A 26,863-nucleotide genomic window follows, 5' to 3' on the forward strand; every position below is an offset into this window, starting at 1 on the left:
ATATGATTGTCCTCAAAGAACAGAGCCTGACCTACAAATTAAATAACGTAGCAGCATCTTCCATGAAAAGAACAATGGCTTTTAGTAGTTAAATTATCAAGCACATACACACACAGCTGCCCACAACTGTAGTGACTCAGTCTGGTCCCACTGCAGGAATCCAGTATTACCAGCAATATTTTCCCCTGCATAAGAAACTGGGATCATGGAAGATTTACTGATAGGATAAATTTTTTTTTTGACTCTTGAACAGACTCCTATGTCTCCAGCTGTAAACAAACATCTTTCCATTTATTTCGCGGTAGAGATCAGACCTGAATTAATTCATGGCAAAAAGGGCAAAGAGAAACCTAAATCCTTTTTAAAGCTGTGTAGGTAGTAATTTCAGATGGGGGAAAAGTAATGCAGAAGAATTTACGGAGAGCAAGTTTCTAATTCCAAGCCAAAGTCAAGGAGATTCAGGTCTTAACCCTTCTGAGCCTCCAGAGAACAAAGCAGAGACTGGCTGCTAGACTGGCTGACAGTAGAGTCTCCATTAAAGCCAACAATTCACTTTCCAATGCAACTCTGTGTGTACATGAATGTGCATTTTTCTGCACATACTGGGTTCTGTGAATCCACCAAAGCTTGGATAACACATTTAGACAAATTGGGTGCTGAGCAACTCATGGCAGAACACTGGCTGCCTTTATCACAGCTCTGATTTTTATCAGCTCAGTGGATCTGCATCAGAGTGTCTCCCACACCAAAGTCTGCTGGCACTGCAGCTCAAACTGAGATTTACTTCAGCCTGTGAGAGTGTGGGCAACTGTGGTAGCACACACTTGGGTTACAAACCTCGCCCCCCAGCATGCTGGCTGTGTAATGGTCTGATACGATGCAGCACAGCCAGGACATTGTTCAAACCTCTCCAAGCTTAAGGATGTCTGTCCAAGTCACCCCTGAGCACTGAAGTGAAGCAGTCCCCCATGAAGGTTTGCAGGGACAAGGACTTGCCTGAACTAGCTCAAGTGGAGATTTTTTTGTCTGCCTTTGTATCCACATGTTCCTTACGTACCCTCTGCTGCTGTGCTTTCTGGATGGTTGTGATCTGCTGGGCCACCACAGAGAGCACCTCGATATCGATGCGGTTGAACTCATCGAAGCAAGCCCACGCGCCAGAGCTGGGCAGGGAAGGAAAGATGGAGGGAGTCAGGGACATCCCACAGGAGCAAACTTGCAGTCAAAAGTTCAGCTAGATCTAGAAATTACAAATCCACATACTGGGGAGGTAAAACAGAGACTAGAAGTGAACCCCAAAGGCCCCTTATGTCCCATGGCAGGCAGTGACACAGCCACAGTGCCCTGGGACGGTGGAAGGGGCTGTAGCCCTTCACCCTGACTTCGCATCCCAGGCCATGTGATGAGTGACCGTGGCAATAACTGATCCTATAGCCTGGGACAAATTCTGCATGTTATAGATTTGAGCTTTAAAGAGCTGTCATGTTGAATTCCTGGTTTGTACCTGAGTTGTAAATGTAGCAGATACAATTTAGACAACTCTTAAGTCCATTTTTTAGAATTTGGAAGACTATGTATAAAGCTGGAAGCATGCCTATGAGGAAGGTGATCTTCCCACAAGGCATGGCTTAAGAAAGAAGTTAAATAACTGACAAAGAAAACATCTGAGAAAAGAATATCGCTTTTGTTGGAGTAACTAATTCAGATTCACCAGTGTGCAACAGACTAATTGGACCAGCTCTGTTTGAAACATAGAGAAGAGAGAAGCCTCTCTGAGAGGATCCCTCAGGGCTTAGAGCAGTCTCTCTTGGCTGCTCAATTTCGAATATTCTCAGCAGATTCTCTTCTTCTTAAGATTAAGCAGCTTGTGGGCTGAATCTCAGTTCAACAAGTATAATATTAAAATAAAGGCCAAAGCTGCAAACATTTGCACAGGTGGATTAGTGCACTGTGGATTAGTGCAAAGCATTTTAATTTTGCCTTAAATGAACAGGATCTCCTTTTATCTTTTTTTTTTCTTTAATTGGATCCAGTGTCCCCCCTTTCTGGCTGGAATTTTGTAACCTTCATTATTCTGGAACTCATTAACCCCCTTACTAGGGCTTTGCTTGTTCTTTTGGGCTGCTGTGAAAAATACCCACCAATTCCCAGTGGCCAGCATTCCTGGATCCTGCCTACTCCTCAACAATGACATGCAGCATTTCATTGTACCTGGCTAATCCCTTAAAAAACTTTCCCATTGCCATAAAGTCGAGTTGGTCAGAGCAGTTGAACACTACAGTTTGGATTGCTAGTGCTTTGCCCAGGTCTTTCGTTGTTTCTGTTTTGCCTGTTCCTGCTGGTCCTGCAGGTGCTCCTCCAAATTTCAGGTGCAGAGCTCCTGTAAGTGTCAGATAACACCTACGACAAAGAAGAGACCACATGATGAAAAAAAGCATTTGTACTACTGATTTCAGTCTCCTGTCCAGCTGGAGACAAGGAGGAATCCATCATTCATTATTCTGCAAAACTGCTTTGATATGCAGCATTCTGCAAAGGAGTTAGCTATGTGGCCTTGATTAGTATTCACAGGGGCCTGCATGGATAAATCCTTCTGCCACTGGCTACAAATTCACTCTCCAGAAAAAGGACAGTTACTAAAAGGTAAAACTATTATTTCTGCTGCATATCCTAGAGTACTAGATGCTATCTGCTGGCTTCTAGAAGAGCTCCTTAGCTATCAGCTGGGCATTTTATATGAGTCAAAGCACTACATTAAGAATTAGGAGAGTGAAAGCAATCAGCCTGAGCGCTGATCACCAGGAATACAGTAGTTACCAATGCCAGGATGTTCCTATGCCTTCATCTCAAGTAGTACTTTACTGTACAAATGGTTTCTATTTACACACAGTAAGCAGTAGGACCCACTTGGTCAGATCCTTGGTTTAATTCTGTTCATCCAGAAGAAAAAAAAACAGAAAAGAGAAAAAAATACACATTACCCAGAAAACAATCTCCTTACCTGTCAGTGAGGGGTGTGATAACCAGACGTCCAGTGTTCCCCAGATACTCATAGCCATAGATAAATTCAGCATTGACTGCTCTGATGTACAGGTCCTCCCTTGTCCAGTAGTACCTAATGATGAGTGAATATGACAGCAGAAAGATAAACAGTGGCTGGCAGACAGAACAGCAGCTCATGAGACCACAGCCTGCAGGTATGGAGACCTGCACTTCAAGGGATTTCCCTCTTGAGAGAAGAAGGAATAAGGTAACACAACAGGGTGGACAGGAGTTCTCACAGGACCTGAGATCAAGCATTGCACTCCTTGGGCAGGAGGATGTCTTCACAATGAAACATCATGGTATGGGTTAGTCTATACTGCCAAAGTGGATGCCATCAAAACCAGGTCTATCTCAGATGCCTTAGAACTAGCATCCTTAACAGACTTTAATACCACTCCTCATGTTAGAGGTAACTCAGGACTACTGCTTACAGATGGTGCAAACTTCTGTTTCTATTTGTCATGGACACAGCTGGCCAGGGAGGCCAGGTGAGGTTCAACAGCAATGCTCTCTAACCTGAGCTGGGAGATCCACTCGAAATCATTCATGCTCGTTACATTCTCCTCAATCAGCTTTGCTGCAACATCCTTGGCGTGGACCTCAATCACAATAAGAGCTGACAACACTGCTCGCTGCATCCTGGACAGTTTTCCACGGACCAGGGCAACCAAATCACCCAGCTGGGAGAGGAAAAGAAAGTACTCTGAAGCAATCCATTCAAAAAGCCAGGCTGCACTAACACAATGCATGCTAAACCTCAGATCATAGGCTGTGTCAGGGCCACTTCTGCCTTTTCTCTTGTCAGAGATACAAATGATTGCTCAGAACGCAGATCCTACTCAGGGCTGGCTCAGACCTGACTTTTGCCTACACCATTACCATATTCAGGTGAAAAGAAAGTGTTAGATCCATGATGAAGCCCAGAGCTAATAACTCCCAGGTATTAGGTGTGGTTGGATGCATGGAACAGACACGAAAGGTACAGTTTCATCTTGCACTGTCCATCACTTCCATTCTCCTTCACCTTCAACTTCTTGGGTGAAAGTTACCTTTCACCTTGTTATTGTCTTCAGGTCATGATCATATTATCAGTCCTGTACATTATTTGAGGTTTATGATGACAAATATCCTAATGATTAAGAAGACAAGAATCTGTTTTTTCACCTGTTTTGAACTGTGCTATGCAAAACTATGTCTCTCTTTCCCCCACAGTATGGTTCTGACTGTATTTATAATTTATCAAAGGTCTGATGATTCAAAAGTCACCATCTGGCAAAATCTCACCCTTTTATTCATTTTCATACCTGAGTACTCAGCTGTGGGTAAAGCCTGTCGGACAAATCTCCAGCTTCCAAGGCTTCAGACACTTCCTTTGTCCAGAAAATCTGACAGCCAGCAATGACCACTTGGCCAGGCCATTGCAAGACCCACGCAGTACGTGGAGTCTTAAAATAGAAAAAAATAGGGAAAAAAGGGTGGAAAACGGTGGTAAGACAATGACTGATTGATAGATTGATTGATTTCTATGTTCCCTTGCTGCTTGAGATGCATGATTAACAAATAAGAACTGAGTTCTTGTGTAAGAGGCTTTTCTTTTTTCCCCTCCTGTTGCTGTCAAAAAGTCTTCAGGCACTGGGTACAGCAGGTACCTTCTCTCCACTGTGCCACCTGCAGTAACCTGTTACAAGTAGCCCAGAGCAGGGGAAGAGCAGGAACTTGTAAGACCGAAAAGAATGTTTCCCCTCCTCTGGTCTATTCCAACTTTCCTACTTTCAAATTTTCAGTCTGAACAACAGAAATATCTGAGGCCTTTTTGTTTTTCAACCTTTCTTCCTGCTTAGACCTAACCAATTAGAAATTTAGACTTTATACCAGCATAGCTTTTACACAGAAGCCAGAGCCAAGATGCACTGATGGAAACCAACAACTGCCTTTGTTAATTTTACCAGGCCCTAACACACTGTGTGAGACATGAGAGCTGAAAGAGAAGATCCTTATAAAGAGGAAGCCATCTGGAGAGACAAACAGATATGGATTCATACAGGGTTGTTTTTATGGTAATAGGAAGCATTTTGTGGCTGTGAGGGAGTGTGCAGGATTTGCATTCTTCTGGACCATGAGCTTCTTGCTCAGCTGCACATTCTGCACTTGACCAACACATAACTGGATTAAAGGCTGTATTTTGAAAGTAGAATAGAAGAGAATATTCTAGTAGAATATTCCAAGTTCATCAGCCCCATCACTGGCGACCTCTGTGGCAAGCGTGGAAACAAGACATCAGAGACCTGGTGGTCTGTGATAAAACTCTTACCTCTGGATAGACACCAATTGATTTTTCTATGTTGTCCCGTACACTGGCCTTCATAGATTTTTCCACTTCCAGTAGCCAGTCTTCCACATTTTCAGAGGGATGGATGGGAGTAAACAGCTTCACCTCTTCTCCATCAGCAGAGTACATGTGCGTGATCTGTAGGTCCTCCTGGAACTTCAGCTAATGGAAGAAGCACGACATGAGATGTGAGCGGAGGATTTCCGTTCTATCCCTGCCTTCCTGCCCCTGGGGGACAGCCAGCCTGTACCAGTGTTTGCTCATTATAAACCTGGTGCCAAACTTGGTTGTCAGCGGGGATAAAAAAAGCGTGCGACAGACGCGCAAAATGACCTCTCCAAATAATGGAAGATGATTGTATGAAAACAAGAGATTCACATCGCTGGTTTAACTTGAGTGAAGCAAATCAAATTATAGGTAGGATGAACATTTCTCATTGCCTGTCTAGGATTCAAACCCTTGACTCCTGTTCAATTCTGTAGATTCAAATCATTTCCCTTGAGGTCACAGTGCCTGGTTTTAAGACTAAAACTTTAACAGCTTCTCCGGTGCCCCAGCATATCACTGAAAGTCCCCTTATTTATTCCAATGGCTTTGCACCAGGTTTCCAGTTCAATTTCCTTTCTATTTTTCCAAACTAATGACTAGGAGATTGGTTTTACCGTCTGAGTATTGTGGTGGTGCGAGCTGTGACTAGCTATGGAGTCTGAAGTCTATTAGGAATAACAAAGAGGAAAAATAGCCAGGTTAACTCCAGCTCCTAAGTAGGGGTGAAGGCAGAAACTAAATTCAGTTCAGGCTTGTTCACTCCTTGTCCCTTCTGAGGCTGCCAGCAAGAGTGGGATTCCATCCTAACAAGGTGCCTGCAAGTAGACAGCTAAGTCAGAGCTATTTCTCTTGGCCTCCATGGTGGGATGGACAGACATCTCCAAAGGGAGTGCTCTCTCTTCCTGAGATGGATATCTAAGTGGATTTCTCTAAGTTGTCCTTGGCAGATGCCCATTCCAGGACAGGCAGCACCTGGCAATGCCTATGTACAGTTACAGGTTCCCAGGAGACACATCTCCAAACAGCAGAATGTGAACACTGCTCCAGACCTCAGAACACCTCCAAGTTCCCGTGACACCAGCATTCCAAAGGTGGGCCAAGCCACTGGCATGCTTGGTTTGCCTACCTGTGCAATGTTCTCGAAGCATTTGTGGAGGTGAGGTTGTACAGCAGTGGGGTCTTTTGTCTGAGACAGTATTTCCAGCAGCTCATCATCCGAAAGGAAGTAGAACCTACAACACAGAGACAGGCATGATGAGAGGCTCTCTTTACTGCAGCATCAGGGGTTAAGTCCTGGCAAGCTGGGGAACAAGCCTTTTGCTAAAGACACCGTTTCTGACTGCTCGCTGGTCTCCTTGTATTTGTTCAGGAGATGAGCAGCCACAGTCCAGACATCTCCCTTCCTGTAGAGACAGACTTCTCCCTCTGCATGTCAGTTATTCCCAAGCAAAGAGGGTTTAAACAAGTATCAAAGAGGGTTTAAACAAGTATCAAAGAGTAGAAGTATTCCTTCAGGAATAAGAGACAAAGTTACCCAGAGGTGTTCATTTTACTCCCCCTTTTCTACACAAATCATGAGGCACAGATATGCAGCGGTGCTACCAGACTGCCCTTAGCTCACCACATTTGTGTGTGCCTGTTTTCTCCCCATCAGATGGCAGCATTGAAAGGCACAGCCCTGCTTATGTTTTGCAGCCTCATGAATATATCCTAAGCTTAGATGGTTTTGCTTTTTCTTGGCAGAGTGGAGTGAGCCTCTCCTTTCATATTTTCTGAACCAGGGAGCGCAATCCAGCCCACTGAAATTTGGGGTTACCTGGGAAAAGCAGCTCTCTTCGTCTCCAGATATTCACTCAGCCCTTTCTGCACAAGTTCGAGTAGTTTGTTAGCATTTTGCAGCTTCTCTAGTAGCACTGGATCAGGGCACAAAGAAATCACCTATAACAGAATGGAGAACAGAGGAAGCATCAGTATTCTAAGCATGTGGGAGATAAGGCAGTGGAGATAATTGGGTTGCCCACTGATGTTACTGATAGGATTTAAATGACTCATGCACAGGAACACTTTCACAGGGGTCTGGAGAGGTGTAAGCTTTGTGGGTAAGGAGGGGAAACAGCTCTTGTGGATGTGACAAGCACATTTCTGGGTTCCCCTAAATACCAACACTTGTAATACGGAATACAAGTGGTGATGGAGTCCTGGGAAGTGGAGACTGGAGAACAGAAGAGAGCAGAGCACTGCTAGCAGGACACAAAAACAATGGCTCTAAAAAACTCACAGAGTCAGTCTTGGGGAGGAATTGAGGGAGTTACCTTATGGCTTACAACCATAGCAGGGCTGGTTACGGGAGTCATAGGAGGCAGGGGGGCTGTTTGTTGAGGAGGAGGAATCTGATGGGGTGCAGAGTTTGGTGCAAGGCATTACAGAGAATGACTCTGTCCATTCTTACACCAGAACAGAAGGTCAAGTTCAAAGAGAAGAAACCCAGCACAGTGCCCCGGGCAAGGCTGCACAGTTAATACAGCACCACTCATGTCCACACCATTACAAAAACAACGACTCAAAGACACAGTCCTTCTGAGAGCACAGCTCCAAGGAGTTTGGGAGACCTGCACTGGCCTTCATCAAGGCACATACCTCGGGGTTTTCATTAGCATTCTTCATGATCTTCCTCCAATCCTTATCCACAGTCTGGTAGCGCTTGCTTTCCACTGGGAGCTGTCTTTTGATGTCCTCTGAGCTAAAGATTGGCTCCAAGTAGAGCCAAGAGCGCTGACAGTTCAGCCATTCCTCTAGGACATCCTAGTGGGAAGCAAGAAGAGCACATCAGAACCCCATGCTATAAACCTGTTCAACAAAACCATTCAAACTGTGTACCAGAATGAGTTTAAAAAAACAAGCAAGAAAAAAAAAGAAAAAAGAGGTGATGCTGCATTAGACCTTCCACAATTCTAAAATCTACCTGCAGGGTCAGGAGTTGGAATTTCCCTACCAAATAATTAACAACTTCCTAGCAATCCCCACTGATAACAGTTCTCAGCAGGCATTAGAATTAATACCCACTAGTTTATTGGGGATAGTTTAGAAATATGTGTAAGCCAATACTAAAGTTCAAAGGGACTCTGCGGTGCCAGGTCAAATTTCTGTGACTGGTATTTCTGGTTTTTTTACAGAAGCTGGTACAATGTGAGCACAGAGTAAAATGGGAATTTTATTCTGTGGAAAGAGTTTTTTTCAGGGGAAAAAGAATGACAAATAAAAGATGCCAGACTGCAATTCTGTCATATCCTCTCTCCTGCCTGAGGTACCTCAGCCCCAGCCTTGCCTACAAAATAATCCATCACAAGATCTTCAAACAACTCTCTGAATTAAGAGAATGAATGAAAAGCTAAATATTTAAGTTAAACACCAGGCAGGAAACCCTGTTTGTCAGGCATTCAAAGGAGCAAGAGAATTAGGTTTGAAGAACATCCTCCTTGTCCATTTGCAGGAGACTGGACAGCCTGGGGAACTTGCCCAACATTGCAAAGCAACTGAAAAGTGTTTGACTCCTTTTCAGACTGCCTTAGACACATGGTGCTATCTACAGTCCACCTGACCTAGCAAGAGCTGGAGTTTTCCAGGACTACAGACAACAATGTTTGCCATACTCCATCAGCTAACCCTGGCAAGCCCCTTCCCAGAGGCAGATTTATGGGCCCTTAGTGACACAATCAAAAGAAGGGGTAGGAAAGGCAGCGTGAAAACCTGTACACCATCACTGCCAAAACCACACATTAAGTAACTGAATTTCCCCATGTCACCTACTGCCATGGGGCTTGGAGCAGCATGTATCCTCATGAGCACTCCAGCAGTGGCCCAGGCACACACAGATGGTAAGCACCAATCGACAGAATAAGGTAGATATGAATAACAGACAGCAATACAGCTGTGCATCAAACACCAACATTTACACAGAGTTCTCCAGTCAGACACTTGTACTGGAACTTTTCTCCTGCACCAATGCTATTTTGCTGTCAGAGTCCTGCTGGGTGCTGCTGGTTTGAGGAACACACGCTGGCACAGTCTGCCAGATGCTGCTTAAAAGTAGTCATTCATGTGCTTTCCTACACTGAGATATGAATGATAGCATGGATTTCACAGAGTTTGTAAGAATCTGTGAGGTCCATTAGTATAGTATGATTAGAGACACCAGTAAGACTGTTTACAGCAATGGGAGAGATCTGGCCCCACCAAAACATATTGCAATAGGCAGCAAAAGAGCTGCATTATTTTACTAGAGTCAGAGGGCTTTGAAAGGCCCTATTCCTCCCTAAAGACTGATACTCTCTCAATAGCTGTCCTTCCAGCTCCCTAGCAGCAACTGCACAGTGTCCATGTCCCAGCATGGCAGCAGAGCCCAGCTGCCTGCCTTCACCACATGTGTGTGGGTAAGAAACCAATACCTGTGTCATCTTCAGCTTATTTTCCCATTCATTCATCCTTTCCTCAAAAGGCTTCTTGAAGGGTGAGAAGGACATGCTCTGAACCAGGACAATATGATCATCCAGGAGCTGAGAAATGTCATCGGTGCTTTTCAGAATATAGGTTTTTGTTTCTTTGTAAAGCATCACACCAAACACAACTGATTTCCATTCACTCTCTATCTTGTTGAGTGACTGAAACAGAGGGACAAAATTTAATTTTTAGATACAATCTGCAATGGTTATCCCAGCTTCCACAACTCTCTTAATGCCCTTCTCTAGGAAATGACAGATTTTCACTCCTGGATTCCACTAGAAACTGCAGCTGTGTATTTAATGCATGATACACTCAGCAACAGCACATTTCCTCTGCTTTTCCCAGAGATTCAACACCTCAACACCTGTGCTGAAAGGAACATCTTGAGGGAAAAAAATGGCAATTTCACCTTCAGGCCCATTTATGCTATGAGCTGCACAGAAGCTGCCAGCAAAGGGCCTGTTAAAGACTACAGTTAATGATGGCTTTGTCAAAGGGGGAAATATCCATGAGGAACTCACCTGAGATTTCAGGGAACAAGAGCTGCCACAGGGTCATGACTTTTAATCAAGACCATCTTAGATCGTATATGAACTGGTGAACTGATAGACTTTCAGACTATTTAACTTGTGAATCTCCAAAGCCAGCAAGTTTTTCCTGCACTGGTTTACTGTTTTAAAGGATTAGCCATCTCTGTTTCCAGTCCTAGCTAATCCCCTTGACATAACATTTGAATGGCAGAATGCAGACAGTCAATTTATTTTAACATAACCAGTCACTAATCCCAAAGTGAGGAGTGAGACCCGAGCAGTGGATCAGCATAACCATCAGGCAGTGCTGCTATGCTACAACTGAAATTCTACACAAGGTGGAATATGTTTGTCTAGTGTGTGAACTCAGTTGTGTGGCCATTGCTTCCCTCTGTAAGGGCAGCAGCCCTTTCACTTGTGCTGCAGAATGTGTCTCTGGGACAACAGGAACACCACCCAAGACAACAACTGCCTGCCCAGCTGAAGCATATTTGAGAAGCAACCAAAGATACAGCAAGTCCTCTCTGCTCACATTTTCGATGGCGTATTCCTTGCTGGCTGTCTCAGCCACTTTGAGAATGCTCTCAATGTGGTCCGGCAGGTTCAGCTCCAAGCAGCGACCAAGAGTCAGAGTGGGTTCCAGCTTGACATCGGGGCTAATTTTGTTCGACAGCATCTCCCAGTGCCGCTCTCTCATACCAGGATTGCGCAGCCCTTGAATTAAGGGGACGTATTGTTTGAATTCTTCAATCTTGTCTCGAAAGCTCATTGCGACACCCTGGCAGTCTTGCAGGGGGGGAAAGAGAACAACATCAGCAAAGTCTTGCAGGGGGAAAAAGAGAACAACATCAGCAAAAACACTGGGTGAGGAAGTTGCCTTAAGGAATTTCTAGAAGTTGTCTAAAGCCTGATGTGCGTGTAGTCACATGGTATGGGGTAGATAAGCAGCAGGAGAGAGCACTGGAAAATGCAGGTCGAAGTAATGAGGATATGAAGGATCTCTCTATATGGCCACTAAGGCAGGATTCAAGTCCACTCCCAGAAGCAGATCTGCCTGTCCGCCAAAAGCCATGCTAAGCAGAAGTGTGACTTAGGCTTGAGCTCACCAGAGGACAAGAAGTAAACAAATTAACCCCTTGATATGGGCTCAATCATGATGAAGCCTCATCTACCAGAAGGTATTTTAGAAGCTTTGGTCATCATTCCAAGACATTTACTTCTTAACAAGGCTACATTGTAAGTTATCTCACACCCCAGCTCAGTCCATCCTCCATAGAAGATGGACACTATATCTAGGAGCTAGAGACAGGCTGGAATCCCAGCCAGCTCTGGAAATGGGAAGCATGCAGGAGAGACCCTGCCAGCCTATAGCCATGCTAGGGACAAATGTACTTCTGCCTCATAGGAAGGACAAAGTGAAGGAATAGGCTTTTCTCTTTGGGGGCATCCTGGAAACCCCTGTCTCCTCAGTGTTCATATCCTGCCCTTTTTCCAGCTCATGCTACTGTGAGTAAAGCAATGGGTAGGCAAAGCACACGGGGCTTGCTTCCCTTTCAAAATGTGGCTACAGCATGTGCCTCCTTTGACTGAACCCTGAGTGGCTGCACTGCACACTCACAGCAAGGATGTGACTGCCACACACTCTCTGATGGGTGTATCCAAAGACAAGGCAGATTCAAGGACAAAACATATATATTTCCAGGTGCCAGGGGATATTGCAATGAATACGAGCAGGTATTCTTAGTATTTCTGTTTATCATAATGATTCATAGTTACTCATGCATCCACTCATCACCTCCTCCATTGGGGCTGATTCATGGCATTGTTTAAGAGCAAGTTCAAGTTAAAAAGGATGAATCAAAAATCACCCACAGCAAAGTATATTTCAATCTAAGCCATCTGGCAGGAGATTTTTAGAATCAGCTCTAAAGAATGACCAACACATCTCTGAGAATCAGGGAATGGGAAGTTAAGCTACAACTGAAGTCTCAATTCCAGCTTTATTAGGAGAAATAGTTAAAAGACCATCATGTGAATTGCAAGGGCTGGGTGCAATCATCTAAACCTCATACACATTCAGGCAAGAAGGAAAATTTTTATTATATTCCACAGATCATTTCCAGATTCTGCAATTTTGTTTTATTCATAACAAAATCAAGACCTCTTCTGGCTTTCCATTAAATTCATTGGCCAATAGAGAAATTAGGATTGGCCAAGAAAACAGCACCTGGAAGACCCAGATTCAAGTTCCCTCGCTGCCTGACTTGCGTAAGGGCTTAAACCCACATGTCTAGCCAGTGGGCTATATAGTAATTCTCTGTGACTAGCCAGGATTATTTCTCTTTATATATATGAGTAAATACTAACTGCAACATCAGAGGGTGGCTTTTATTTCAGTATCATCTTGGGAATTAGGTATAAAAGGGATTTGCAGCCTGGTAGTTTCCACACCAAATTGGTACTTCAAGCAGCTAACTAGCATCTAGATGTGAATCATCACTATTTCAGGAAAAAAAAGTGGAAAATAACTTTGCTAGCATCATTTTCTCAGCTGTCTCTAATACACACATGTGACATCTTGACAATCCCTGTTCAGAGCACTCCATGACATGCCTCACCTCAAAATGCCATTATGCACCAACTTCCTTTCCCCAGACTGTGTACCTACCTGGTGAATCCTTGAACTGCTTCACGCATCTCTGCATTGTCTTAAGAGAGTCATTGACATTCTTTTCTAGCTCCTCAGCCTCAATTTTAACAAGAGAATCATTCATCCAGCTCTCGTTCCAATTCATCCAGTCTGACACTGTAGTCCAGAGATCATAGTATGGCTGGAATTCCTTAGTCATCTTGGACACCACACCATACTTTGGAAAGAGAGAAAGAAAAGGCATAAGCAACAAGTATATTCACCTCTAGATGACAGATTTTGTGTCAAAAGGCCAAAAAAAGCCCAACTCTTTTTTTGAATCTGAAGCCAACACTGTACTTCAAGAGGATATATCAGACTACCTTCTCCTGGGACAACAATATATATTCCAAGGGAGGACAACCAGAAGAGCTGGGCTTGACAAATTCAGGACAAAATGCATCCAGTGGAGCTGTGCCTGCACAATGTATGTGGCATGGAAAGCACTCCCTCCACTTGCCTCTACAAATATTCTCCTGCAGAATGAAGATATTTTGATGGGCAGGCCCTACACAGTCAGTGAAAGCACACACTGCACAACCATATCAAAACTTGTCTCCTTACTGTGAAGGAGAAGTAACCACAGGCTGAGGGGTAGGAAAAGATCACGTGAACTCCACTTTTGGTCTGCAGCCAGACTAGGCTGGATGTGGATGACAATGACTCATTGGCAGCTGAGCAGCTACAAGCAAAATTGAGTGTTTGCAACTATATAAACTGTTGCCTTAAGAGAACACCACGCTCCGAGCCCAGCCAGCTGCCAGCACCCACCGTGCAACCACTCGCATTCACACCCATAGACCTGAAGCAACAGCCTTACAGAAATGGATGCATCTTAACTGCTGCTTCAAGACCTTCCCCAACCAATTCCTCCTCATCACCATCCCTCAGATCTCAGTGTGGGCACCCAAGTCTCTCACAGAAGTGATAATATCAGGCCCTGAGCAGCCTTCCACATTCTCCTGGGATCAGCACTTCTGCAGCACAGCATGGTCATTCTACAGGACTGAGAAGCAGATCACCAGATAAACCAAACCAGCATGAAGGATTCCTTCCTGAGGAACTACGTCTCATTATTTGCTCTACCTACCACCTAAAATGCCAACAAAGACTGGAGTCCTGCAGGTACAGGACCTGACACTTACATCGGTAACTTTGATGCCAAAGAGTCTTTCCCTGTTGTTGTACAGAACTGCCAAATCCTGAAGCTCCTTCAGCTGCTTCCGGACATCCCTTGCATATTCAGCAAACTCATGAGCTTGGTTAACATCTGACTGGATGGAAAATCCACCTACAGTCAGCTGGAAGAGAAAAGGCAGGCATAAGATGGGGCTCTGAAGCTGAGTGCTGCTTCTAGAGATCTCAGCTTCCTGGTGTCTCTTTGTTTCATTTAAAGGCAAGATTTTTATGCTCAAAATTTCACCTCCACCAAACCAATTCCAATTCTGTTTAGACCATGATGAAAGTGGTCTAAACACCACTGGTCAGGTCGCTGAAAGTGTAAATGTGGTGACCAGCTGCTTTTCATCTTTGTGACAACAGATGATCCCCAAGGAATAGGAGCAATAAGTCTGTGCCAAATTTCTTGATATTGAATTTATACTGTTATTAGGTATCTGTCATCAGAATCAGTAAAGTGCAAATGATAGCTCTACTGGTCACTCAGTTTTTATTCAAGAATTGTTTAACAACATATGTCTAGAACTTCCCTAATAATTTTTGTTTTGTTTTGGTGGGTTGGATTTGTTTGTTTGGTTTAGCTTTTGCTTCAGTGTTTTGTTTGGGTTTGGTTTCTTCTTTCTTTGGATTTTGTTTGTTTGTTGGTTTGGGTTTTTTTTTTTAATCCAGTGTTGGGGTATTATCATTTTGGGAATCTATTTCCAAGATATTCTAGCTCAGTGATTACAATCTTTCTAAGATGGCTTTTTTTTCCTGTATTTAACGCTTCCTGGTGAAAAAATAAAATTCAGACCGTTTAAGAGACACCAGAGGTATCTCAGCTCCAAAACTCTGCAATTATTTCAGTTTTTTTTCCCACAAGATGAGTTCCATGGCTGAATGCTGGATTTCCCCCCTTGATGGCAGCGTATTGTAGGAGATGCTCTGCAGGGAACTGAGTACACAAGTAGGAAAAAGGAAGTGCATGTGTTGCCCGAGCACCAAGAACTGGAACGTTGTATCTCGATGAGTACCTTCCCACTGAAAAATGAGTATTTCTGCATATTATTGTCTTTCACAGAAAAATGAAACTCTTAATCAAAAGCCAACAAAAAACCCCAAACAAACAGGGAGGGTGTGATAATTTTTGGTCCAACAGTACATTGACCTAAAACCTCACCTGAAAGTTTCCCACTTGCCTGACCACAAGAGCTTCAAGGCCCTCTTTTACGGACAGTTCATGTCAGGGGCTTTAATACCTGCATTTCATCCAGTTTGCCTTGAAATGAATTCTGATCCTGGATCTGCGCTTTGCGAAATTTCTCTTCATCCTCCACATGCTGGAGCCGAATGGCCTCTGTTTCCATAGACATTTTCACTGGCCAGTAACTTGCAGCCCACCTGCACTCACGTGATATAAGAAAAGAAGCAGAAAAAGGAAAAAAAAAGAAAAAAAGAGGAGAAAGGGAAAGAGAAGCTTTTTGAGCATATGTTTGAAATGCTGAAAATAACAGAATGAGAAAGCCAAATCCCACCAAACAAGGAAGCTTTACGACAACAGAAACACATGTGTTTTCAACAAAACATTTTTTTCCAGCTTGTCTTGTTGATATGCAGTCCTTGTGACTAGGCTATTCAGCTGGAGAGGGCTGGGGAGAAGTGGAGGGCCCTTTTAAAAGGAACAAATCCACTACATTGCTGAAAAGCTAGGAGACAGCAAAATAACAGTTGGCATCCAGAGGGAATGTCTGTCTTTGAATGTTTTCACAAGGAACTGAAGAAAATGGGGTCAGAGTCTTGGCTTATGGCTTTTCAGGGCTACTGAAAAAGCCAGTCTCCTGTTAAGCAGGGCAGTGAGGGGCCAGGGTAACCCAGATACAAGGAAGCCCTGGATAGCAAGGCTTTTGCAGAGTTCCCTGAGGAGAGTGTTGTAGATCCAGGAAAGGCTGCATAAAGTGGCTGCTTAGCCATGGCAGGTTTTGCTCAGCCTCAGCACACCCATTACTGACTCCATTTGGATTCCTCAGCCTGTGTGCAATGCCAGGTGCAAGTTTTGCAGCACTACACTCGGGGTCACACCCCTCCCAGAACCTGGGGATCAGCCATCTCCTAGGTCTCCTCTTTGTTTTTTTACTCAGATTGGGTCTTGACTGAGCCTCAGTAGCAGAGTCAGCTCACAAACACAGCCACGAGGCTTCTAAAGTCTGCTCAGCCTTGGAAGTACTTCTCATATGACATGTACTTGGCCCAGTGTGTCTACAACCTGAGTGAGTCTCTGCAGAGTGCTTCTGAAACTAGAAACATGGGGTGCAAAGGCTAAAAACCCTACAGAAGCTGCAGGAAAAGCAGCTCAGCCCTAGGACAGCTTGGCACAGGTTCTAAAAACATCTTACGGAGAAGAAGTGCAGTAATAATAAGGGTACAAGTTCCTTCCTACTCTTAAGAAAACTATGGGAGTGTTCCTGTCTTGGAAGTGTTCATTTAGTTTCAGACACAGACTGAAATGTGCACTTTGAGACCTTGCAAATGTCTCAAAAAAAACCCTCTAAAAGAACCCCACCAAGAGAAAGGGGCTTTACTATGCTAAACAGGTTAATAGGTACCGGTTTGCCTTGCCCCAGGCCAGAAGGCAGCATGAACTCACACCTCTTGTCTACGAACTTCATTTCAAGAATTCAGTGCTCATATAGCCTGAGAGACACTTAAAAGTTCTGCAGGAGCCCTTGATAGACACATGGCCCCTGAAGCACTGAGAATGGTAATTGCTGCAGAGTCCCACTTCGACAGTGGGAGAAATGCCTTGTGCTCACTTGTCACTGAAATCTTCTTCAGTGAGATTGTAAAGGAATTCCTCCATGACCTTGTAATCTTCCATGACTTCATGAATCAGTTGCTGCACAGGGTGAGAGAAAGAGACAAAAAGTATACACCTTTAGACCATGCTGATTCCAACTCTCTAGTGTGCACCTCATTTTCATGAGGTGCCTTTGAAGAGCATTAGTCACACAAGCTTAATGTGATGTGGGCTGCTTCTGTGCTATGTGAACAGTGGGAATGGATTTAAACCCCTTGTTCTGCGAATGATCACACCATCATCACCCTCTGTTCTATGTGAATGAAAAGACGTGTGACTTAGTGGATAAAGTGCTGGACAGAAATTGAGCGTTTTGGGTTATCCTCCAGGTTCTCTCCTTGGCATAGACAAGTCAGCTTACAGCTTGATGCCTTTGTTCCCCATTTGTTCAGCTGGGAAAAGACCTATGCTTTAAATAACTTTGAAATAACTCAGTACTAGAATGTCCTATTAGAAGAAATACATTAACAGCAATATAAACATTGGGTAACAGAAAGATTTTCTTGAAAATAGCATTCAGTTTTAAACGACAGCTATTCAGTACACAAATGCAGAATGGATCATGAAGGCAGTAAAATGCACACATAGGTATTTTAGGCAAGATTTTTAACTGCTATTTTGTTTTGCAAAGATATTTAAATTCATGATATGTGTATTTAAAAATACAAGTCTTAGGAATTATAAAAATACAAAGCCAGGAATCTCGTGCCATTACACGCAAAGACATTCAAGTAAAAAAACTGAAGTTCTGCTTTTGAGACACCACACATTGCAATGACAAACTTCCTCCTCGCTTCCCTTGGTATCCAAGTCCAAATGAGAGCGTGTCCTACCTCCTGCACAGCCAGCTGCTCAGGGATTCCCTTCATCCAGTCACGCAGCTCCGTCAGCTCCTCGATAGTCTTTGGTTTCTCATGAATTTTCCTGCTGACGGTCTCATATGCATCACAGATCTGCAGGAGGACACAGTGGAGAAAAGACCACCAAAAAGTCACTAATGGCTAATAAACAAACTGGAAAACCTGCCATAACCCACCCACTTCCCATATTGCAGGTGGTCTAAGTGATGAGTACATAGCCCTACTCTGTCTTTTTCACAGTCTTTCTCCATCCATCTCGTTTGAGCTCAAATGGAATGAAACTGCCAAAAAAAGAGGAAGAGGAACTGCAGGTGTATAGTGGAAATGATGACAATAACAGATTTAGACAACTGGCTGGCAGATGCAATTGTCTATATTCCAGTTATCCTCAGAGCAAGCAGAAGGACCTTCCAGTTGTCTACTAGACAGACCTTTTCAATCTACCAGCACATTTTATAAGATGGCAAGGTCTTGAAGAATTTCATCTCAAGAGCTACAGGTTTCAGGCAGGTAATCTATTGAGTATATTTAATACTTGATTTGGTTGAGTACGCATATCTCCCCTCTAGTTTTAATTTTAAATGTTCACTCCAATGTGATCTTTAAAATATCCTCATTAATGTGGCCTTTGGTGCTGTCTTTTGTCCATTTCACAAAAACACAGCGACTTCAAAAGCAGAAGGACAAGACAAGACGCAGACAGATAATCTACTGAACCAAGTAACTTACACTCTGCACCTTCACATGGAGGTTTTTAGCCAGCATGTCCAACACGGAAGTGGCAAGCACTTTGTATTTTCCAGACAGATTTTGCCTAATATATTCTATCCTGACATGGAAGGGACCAATGATAACAGAACTAGGGAGAACGTTGTCCATGTTCTCCTTTTCAGACAAGTACTTGCTTACTATTCTCATCACCTCCTGAGCAGGTGGAAATTGCTCTTCATAGTCTCTGTAAATAAAAACATCAATAAAAAAATAACAATATTTGAGCATCCAGACTGTTTGTAGGATGTCCAGATGTGTCTACACAAAGGATCAAGGCATTAAATTAATCTACTTGAATTTTTACAACTTTCTGCAAGCACAGACTGAGAAGGTGCCAATGTCTTCTGAGGAACATTATTGGGGAGCAAGGGAAGGGACAGACTCAAATCTGTAATGAGTTTTAGAGCACAATAGCTGTGGAATGGAATAAGAACACAAAATATTTTAGCTGTAGAAAGGGAGTAAAAGAAAGAGACAAAAGAGGAAGTAGGGCAAGAAGAGAGGGAGAAACAAAATAAAAGCACTGGTGTAAACAGGGCAAGATCAGGAAGCACCTCAGGGGAGGGTAGGCACTTCAGCATGTTCTGGGAAGAGACAGAAATTTGTCAGATAGGATTTGTAAATTGATTAAGCTGGAACAACAAAAGAAAAAGGGCTTCATTCCCACTGTTTGGAGAAAACGTGACACCCAAATAGAAGTCCTTTAAAGTAACAGAGGCTAAAGGACAGCATAGGTGCAAAGAGTTTTGGCAGTGAAAACAATGGGTTGAAACAAAAGAAAACATTACTGTCTACAGAAAGCTATCAGCCTGAACAGACACTATATGAAGGAGGTCAGGGTCAAGTATGCTAACTGGATTCTCAAGCAGGATGATTCATTTTTAGGGCCATTAATATCTCCAGTTACACTGACAAACATGACAGGAATGTGACTGCTGTCAGAGGTAGGAAGAAATTCTCACTGCCACCACCAATGTCCTCTAAAAGCATGGACCATCACCCATGGCTGAAATCTGCCTCTGATGGATGCCTGATCTCACATATGAGGCACGTGGTCTCAGAACAGGTCCCATGTTCTCACACAACACACAACAACCCATCCACACAACAGCTTCTGCAAAGGCTTGCCATTTGGGGCAGAGGTGCTTTGTCAGAAGCCACTTACTTTAGGAAGTACTGGATATCATTGTTATTTATCTCTAAGAACTTCTCATATCTCTTGCCGTAGGCTTGGAGAGGGATCTGTGTCTTTTGGATGGCAGTCTGCAGAGTCTCACGTAGCTCTTCCACTTCTGGTTCATGCAAACCCACTGATTCCAGCAAGGGTGTGCCTGTGATATCCATGTTCTCCAACACATACTGGAGGAGGAAGGATAGAGGTCTTTCAGAACTAGCAGAGCTAACTGTGCCTCCTCAGCAGAGGGGCATGACAAACACTGGTGGCCCCCTTGGGAACTCCTGCAATCCTGCATTGTGTCAGGAATTGTTTAATCACTTTTATGTTGCCCCTACTCCCCAAAGCAGGAGAATCTAGGGAGGCAGTAACAGGTAGAAGAATAAATATGCAGAAGAGACCAGCATTAAACTGACAGCATTGAAAACAGTGGTATTTCCTTTACGAGTCTGCTTTTCTCAGCTGCCATGCACTCAGGGGAACCAGGTTGCTTAGGACATGTGCCCACAGAACCTGCAGCACCAAAGCAGAGATAGCAACTAGACAGAAGAGCTATAAGGTTGGGGAGATTAAAGAAATCCTGTCAGAATTGAACTGCATTAGCACAGTGATGTGCCCTAATTGATTTAACTGCATTCCCAGCTACCTACTTCTGTGCCTCTCTCCCTCACTACAAGCTCAGGGGTGTCTATGCTGAGCTGCAATGCACTGAGACATTCACAGCTGTATCACTGTTGATGCAGAAGAGTTCACCTGCTCCAGCTGTGGGACGCTGTGAGTCGCCAGGATTCCCTTGTCGAACAGAGAACTGAGGGACATCTCAAAGGTCTCCACAGAGGGGCTGAAGACAATGCCACTGCTGTCTAGCACAAGGTCAGTTGTAAAGAGTGGATTCCTTTGAGGCCTACAGTGGGAAGAGATAAGAAAGAACAGGAATGCTTTTTGAGACAATGGCATACAACTGTATTGCTCTGGTGTTGCTATTAAAATGCCTTCTGGACAGAAAGGAAAAGCAGAGGAGAGGAGGACTGTCTCATGCAGATGAAGGTATGAAACACTGCATTCTAAATTTAAGACATTGAGAACACTTTTCTATCAAAAGTGAAGGAAGCATCAATCATGACATATCAGATTCCCCAGAAGTCAAAACCTTATCTTGCGAATTGGTGCTGCTTTACAGAAAAATTACTGATGCTCTTCAAACCAGACATTCAGTGTCTCCAATACACTCCTAAAGTGCACCTTCTGGAAGTTATATTAGTATCACCCAATTTGTATGTGACCAGCATGACTCAGGATCAGCTGAAGTCAGTGTCAAGACTTCCACTGATTTAAGGGTAAAAGGCCTCATGTGAGTGGCAGGGTTTTGTTGTTGTTGTTTTTTTTCTTCTGGTTTTCCATTTCTAAATGTTCCTTTTTTAATACCATAAAGGACAAAAATCCTCAAATCAATACCCAAAGGAATAAAATTCTGTGCACTGTGATAACCTAAATTTGGTATTCTTTAGAGATCCCAAGCCAGATCCTACTTCTGAGGTTTTATCCAAGAATGAAATACCTCCTGGTATTCTTTTTCCTGGCATCCAGAAAAAACCTAGCAGTAATAATTTGCTCCCCCAAGAATGCTGGAGGTGGCTGATCTTTAGAGCAGTACATCAAAGCAGCAGACCTTGGTTCTGATGGGCTGTCCCATATCACTAACAGCAGCTTGAAAGCTGTACCAACAGAGCAGCTCTGTGTCATTCTTCCATACTCAAACAAATGTGTCAGGTGGAGGACTGGGAGAAAGAGCTCAGCCTAAAGCCACCATACAGAGCAAAGTGCACTTGTGGAACAGTAGATAGAAAGACAACAGCACTAGGCTGTTTTGTTCTTTCCACCCCTTCTTTTTTCTTGCTTTCTTACATGTTGGCAAGGTCATCTCCCCATTCCATGTCCTTTGAGCAATGCAGGACACTCTGGCAAGCATCCAGCAAAAGCTGGGTGAAGCTGCTCAGTGAGTTCTGGACCAGAGACCGCAGAGAGTCCTGAAGCATGAATCTGATGCGTTCCATCAGCTTATACAGTTTGGATCTCTGGTAGGCATCCCAGTCACTCTGCTCCAGGTTGAACCAGTCTTTGTCTGCATCTCTAAGGCTGCTCTTTATTGCAGTCGTTATGTTATCAATCCAAGTATCCTTGAGAAATGTCTCAACCTAGGGCAAAGAAAAAAAAAACAAGATGAGTAACCCTCCAAGGGCTGATGGGAAAGCAGTATGGCAAGGTGAGCTACTAGCTGGGGCTGCTGGGCCTCTCTGGCACGAAAGAAAACTGTTCTCTCAGAGCTGTGGCAGCTAAATAGTAGCTCTCAAACCCATGCACACACACGTGGCATCTGAACCTGGTCATACATCTCCTTCACTGACAAAAGACCCACAAAAAGAAAGCCTGGTATTAAAAAGTGGGAGTGCTCTATTCTTTCTTTTTATACATCGTTCCTTTTTTGTTCTCTTTTCTATTGAACAGTATCCCTGGAGCTGCCTGTGTCAGGGTCCCTTACAAAAAGTTGTGTAGACAGTATGATGAGCAAATAAAGGACAGAATGTTGTCTTCTCTTGACAAGTGAGGAGAAAGAGCAGAAGAAGCCAAGGGCAGTAGCAGCAGTCTGCAGTGTTTTAATTTATTAAAATACCACCAAGTGTCACTTCTGCTCCACAGGCAGCTGCTGTTTGTGTGTAATAAAAGAACCTTAGTCACCAAGTGGATGACAACAGTACCTGGCTGAAACAGCATGGGACCGGGAAGGACCAGCACATGTTCTCTGCCACTGATTTAGTGTGCAACCCCGTGCAACCTGCTTGTATTGCCACAGCCAGGGTACAATGTGCTGCCCTCAATTAGAGGACACAAAGATCTTCTGGTGAGAGTTACCACGGAGTTGCAAATTTTTGTCCTACTCTGTCTGCTGGCATTGCAAGCAGAGCAATTTAATTAAGTACATAAAGAACATAGAGTGTAGAAAAGCACTACCCCCATGAATGCTTCAGGAGGAATCAAAGATCTTGTGCCTTGCAGCTGGATGGATGAGGAAATAAAGAAAAAGAAATAAAAAGAAAGGAAACTTTTGAGTGCCAACCAGGACTGTTATCTGCATGGAAACCAGGTGGAGGAGAGAGAGGCTGCAGCCTTATATGGCTACTTGCTCAACACATGGCTAAGAGCATGGTCAGCATTGGCTGATCCTAACTAGGGGGCTAGGGCCCTTTCAGCCCATTCTCCCCACATCCCAATCAATTTGACAGGCATATGCAAATTCCCCCCTGCCCCAGCCACAATGTCCCCTTCGACAGTTCATCAGATTTCAGGGAACAGATCTGCAGCTGCTGCATCTGTCTAATACACACTGACAGCACTGGTGGCTTCTCCATGTGTTCACCCCTCACGCTTCCTCTGCTCACCTGAGTGAAGGTCTGGGTCTGGATCTCCTCAAACTCCTCCAAAGAGACAAGTTTGGTTATGGATGAGTTAAAGAGAGACATGGCAACCACCTTGTTGCACTCATCCTGCACCTGTGCCAGGAGAAGGATGACTTCTGGCCTGCTCAGGAGTGAGATAGAGCTGAAACGTGTTTGTCGTTTACCAAAAGGGTAGTCTGGGATCCAGATGAGCCCTAGCACCAAAGAAAAGAATGTCATTGCCTGCAACAGCCATTCCAGCTCCTGCTTTTAGAGTAAGTACAGCTCCCTTTGGGACAGCATTTGTGAAAAGGGCTCTGCACTGATGTACAGGTCATTTTCACGTAGCAGCTTCAGCAGAGAGCTGGATGAAAAAGAGAGTCTCTGCTCTGCAGTAGAGATTTTCTGCAGCCTCCCATTAGGGGTTGAGGGGCTGTCTTAGTGCTTGACCTTCCCAAGGCTTTGGCTCATGAAGTTTCCATGAGAAACAACATTGGAATTGAAGAATCTTCCCACTGAGGCTTCAAGGCACAGCTGAGTCACCTCATCTGTAAGCTGCCACTTGTGAACCACCTCAAGGCCTTCCAGCCTTTGAAGTGCACAAAATACGGCACCCCATCTTTTACTGTTGCCTTTTTTCCTCCAGTTTGGGACTATAAAAGAGCCTGAGCCCTCTTTCACAGCTGAGGTGTGCCCCAGCTGAGCACAGCAGATGCAAGGCAGTCAGCTCCAGCACAGTGCAAAGCAGAAGGCAGTTGATCTAATCACACTGCCAAGCATTTGGTGCCACTAAAGGTACACTTGCAGAGTTACTGCAGCTTAGCTGGTGGGTGGTAATGTGTTATACTGAGGTAACATGAACATGCAAATATACCCTAAAAAACAGGAGATACACTCAAAAGTCTCACAATCTCCTGCTGCTGCCCCTTATGAGCCCTAATCATTACCCTGAACCTGAGAGTTCCTACAGCAAACTACGACTGCTGTTAAAGACAGGAGGTCCCATAACCACACTGAATTCAAACTGCTTCACTCTGTCCCCTACCTTTCTCTGGTATTTCCTTCTCCTCTTTGTCTGGCAGGGTGACATAAGAAAACATCTCAGGTTTGGAACTGACAACTCTGTCAAAGCTGATCCTGTTCATGGTGTGTTTATACTCTAATCTCACTTCTTCCTCCAGGTTGCACATGCAGTCTGACATGCTGTTACAAGACACAGAATCACTGATAATCCATGATGTTTGAGCAAAGTATGTCTGTAGCTTTACTGCAAACTCCACCCATCATTATCTCCCTTCTGAATTTGCTAATCCAGAAGCTCCCCTACTACCAACCAAATCAGGAGAGCTGTGCAGACAATCAAGCAGCCATCAAAGCTATCAACTGGACTTTTAATGACAGAGGCAAGAGGGGATCAAGGACTAGGACTGCAGCCTTATCAAGTGTCTTTTCACGTCAAAGCAAAATCTCCACTGGGGAGAAGCATTACAGAAGGGAAGAGAATTAACCAAAAACTGAGGAAGCTAGCTGGCAGTTCTGGAAAAGTTGGGCTATCCAAGCTGGCCTCTCATTTGCCTCCTGCTGAACACCTCTTGACATCAGTTTGCTCAGGCAGAACATGTGCATAAGTGCTGAAACCCTGCTCTGTTTGCCTTGGGAAATCATCATCCTTCACCTCAAGCAGGCAGAATACTTTCTTTATCCCTATATTTCTGCTCACAAACAGAGACTAATTACTCTCCTACTCTCTAGTTCAGGCTGGCAGACCATGCAGCCCTTCACACCTTCCTGTCTCTGAGCAGGGCAATCAGTCACGGCTGACTCCGAGCAACACCACCAATGGCTCATGATTCATCAGCCCAGGGACATTAAAATGCCTTCCTGTTATGAACTGCATCTCAGAGAGATACTTGATTATATCCAGGTGGAGATCTCCTGTTCTGTTTGCTTCCCCCCGTGCATATCTTATTTTGATTTGTTTTAGCAATAGGTTAATAGGTAAAAGAGTCACCAGCAGGCATCAGTCAGGTCTCTGGAGACAACTGGCAGTCTGCAGATCAATACAGCAATGACTGATCTGTTCTTTGAAAGCACAGGGAGACATCAAGGTCAGCCATGCCATTTTTACCAACCTTCCTGCTGTTGAAGGCCACTTAACTGCAGGTGTAAGCATGGTTTGGTGGATCTGCACATGAAATCTACTTCATGTGGGGACACTGACAGACCACCCACCCTGTACATGTGTCCCTGGGGCTCTTGTCCTACCTACTTCTGATGACACTCTGGGCAACAGAGTGGTGTGCAGGTGCACAGGCTGGAAGGCAGATGAGATCCATGCTCTGCGAGTTGGATGCTCAAGTTCTGCCTCCACTGACATTTGTTTTGTAGCCCTATGAAGTCCTGCAGTGTTTATGGACTGAAGGCGGAGCCCCCGGACATGGACGCGACGCTTTACCTCTTCTCATCCTTCAGTTTGGGTGTTTGCATAGCCAACAGCTTCATCCTCTGCAGGCTGTTCTCACTGATGTTGTGCAGTCCCTCTGTGGGCATGCAGTCCACATACAAGTGATACATGAGCAGCCCCTGCGTCTTCTTGCGCAACCTTTCGGCCGCGGCCACGCGCTCCGCGAACACCTGGGGATCCTCGGCCAGGAACATCAGGCAAACTCGTGGCACCCAGTACTGACACGGCAACAACGGAGCTCTTCCTGGGGAATGAGAGTAAAGCTTACAAGAGTCTGCGGGGAAAACAAAACTCAGAATGGCCTGCAGTGCTGACAGCAGCTTTTTGATAGACAGTATAATTGGGCTGGCTTACTGGAGATCAAAATGAGGGACCAGAGCTGAGGACAGCAAGAGATAAGCAGCATGGAGTTAGCAGCATCTCCAAACCTGTCAAAGAGAGGGGTGCTTCATCTTAATCTGTCCACATTCCCCTTCAAAATGGCATTGGGACCAGAAAGACCAACATTTTACTTTTCTAGAAGGGAGGAAAGATGGGAGATGGATTAAAAAGAAAGGTATCTCCAAAGGGAAAACCTCAAATAGAGTGTGAAATTAAGGTGTGGAGTTCTCTTCCCTGGAGATTTTTCAGACAGGTTAAACAGACACATGTCAAGAGCGATAACAAGGAAAGGATTAAATGACTTCCTGATGTCCTTCTCATTTCCACCTAGGACAAGTGTGGATAATGAGCTGGCTCTCAAACCATATGTGAGGTACCAAAAGGCCTTATTCAAAACACACCTTCTGCAGTTATTCCTCCATTGAGGATGGGTCTCCCTTCTTCATCCCGCACCAAACCATTGTCATCTGTTTTATGGACCAAGTAGAGATCTGTCTCCTTGTCATAATCCAGAACACCAACATTAATCCACTCATAGATCAAATCCTGGCTTTTGGGGTCCTCTGAGAAAATCAAGGATTAAAACAGAGTTAGTCCATTCTTCTGGACTCTACAGCAAATGGACT

General features: G+C 44.3%; 1 protein-coding gene across 2 annotated transcripts in view; it reads right to left on the reverse strand.

Annotated features, from left to right (window-relative positions):
• The window catches only part of DNAH1 (dynein axonemal heavy chain 1), a 73,792-nt gene that overhangs the window by 36,296 nt on the left and 10,633 nt on the right, over window positions 1-26,863 (reverse strand). For both annotated transcript variants that reach the window (XM_051811373.1, XM_051811372.1), the window contains exons 7-30: window positions 26,639-26,800; window positions 25,848-26,100; window positions 24,438-24,595; window positions 23,396-23,607; window positions 21,864-22,153; window positions 20,712-20,862; window positions 19,950-20,143; window positions 18,743-18,968; window positions 17,987-18,106; window positions 17,110-17,192; window positions 15,559-15,700; window positions 14,287-14,442; window positions 13,121-13,319; window positions 10,985-11,238; window positions 9,868-10,080; window positions 8,060-8,224; window positions 7,239-7,360; window positions 6,549-6,654; window positions 5,357-5,536; window positions 4,350-4,490; window positions 3,562-3,725; window positions 3,002-3,115; window positions 2,212-2,400; window positions 1,058-1,163 (exon numbers count right to left, since the gene is read on the reverse strand). In XM_051811373.1, coding sequence (XP_051667333.1) covers window positions 1,058-1,163; window positions 2,212-2,400; window positions 3,002-3,115; window positions 3,562-3,725; window positions 4,350-4,490; window positions 5,357-5,536; window positions 6,549-6,654; window positions 7,239-7,360; window positions 8,060-8,224; window positions 9,868-10,080; window positions 10,985-11,238; window positions 13,121-13,319; window positions 14,287-14,442; window positions 15,559-15,700; window positions 17,110-17,192; window positions 17,987-18,106; window positions 18,743-18,968; window positions 19,950-20,143; window positions 20,712-20,862; window positions 21,864-22,153; window positions 23,396-23,607; window positions 24,438-24,595; window positions 25,848-26,100; window positions 26,639-26,800 — 4,100 coding nt within the window. The remainder of the gene's footprint in view (window positions 1-1,057; window positions 1,164-2,211; window positions 2,401-3,001; window positions 3,116-3,561; window positions 3,726-4,349; window positions 4,491-5,356; window positions 5,537-6,548; window positions 6,655-7,238; window positions 7,361-8,059; window positions 8,225-9,867; window positions 10,081-10,984; window positions 11,239-13,120; window positions 13,320-14,286; window positions 14,443-15,558; window positions 15,701-17,109; window positions 17,193-17,986; window positions 18,107-18,742; window positions 18,969-19,949; window positions 20,144-20,711; window positions 20,863-21,863; window positions 22,154-23,395; window positions 23,608-24,437; window positions 24,596-25,847; window positions 26,101-26,638; window positions 26,801-26,863) is intronic.

The sequence above is a fragment of the Manacus candei genome, unplaced genomic scaffold (genome assembly GCF_025592945.1).
Source record: "Manacus candei isolate 608988 ecotype Guabito, Panama unplaced genomic scaffold, ASM2559294v1 h1tg000082l, whole genome shotgun sequence".
NCBI lineage: Eukaryota > Metazoa > Chordata > Aves > Passeriformes > Pipridae > Manacus > Manacus candei.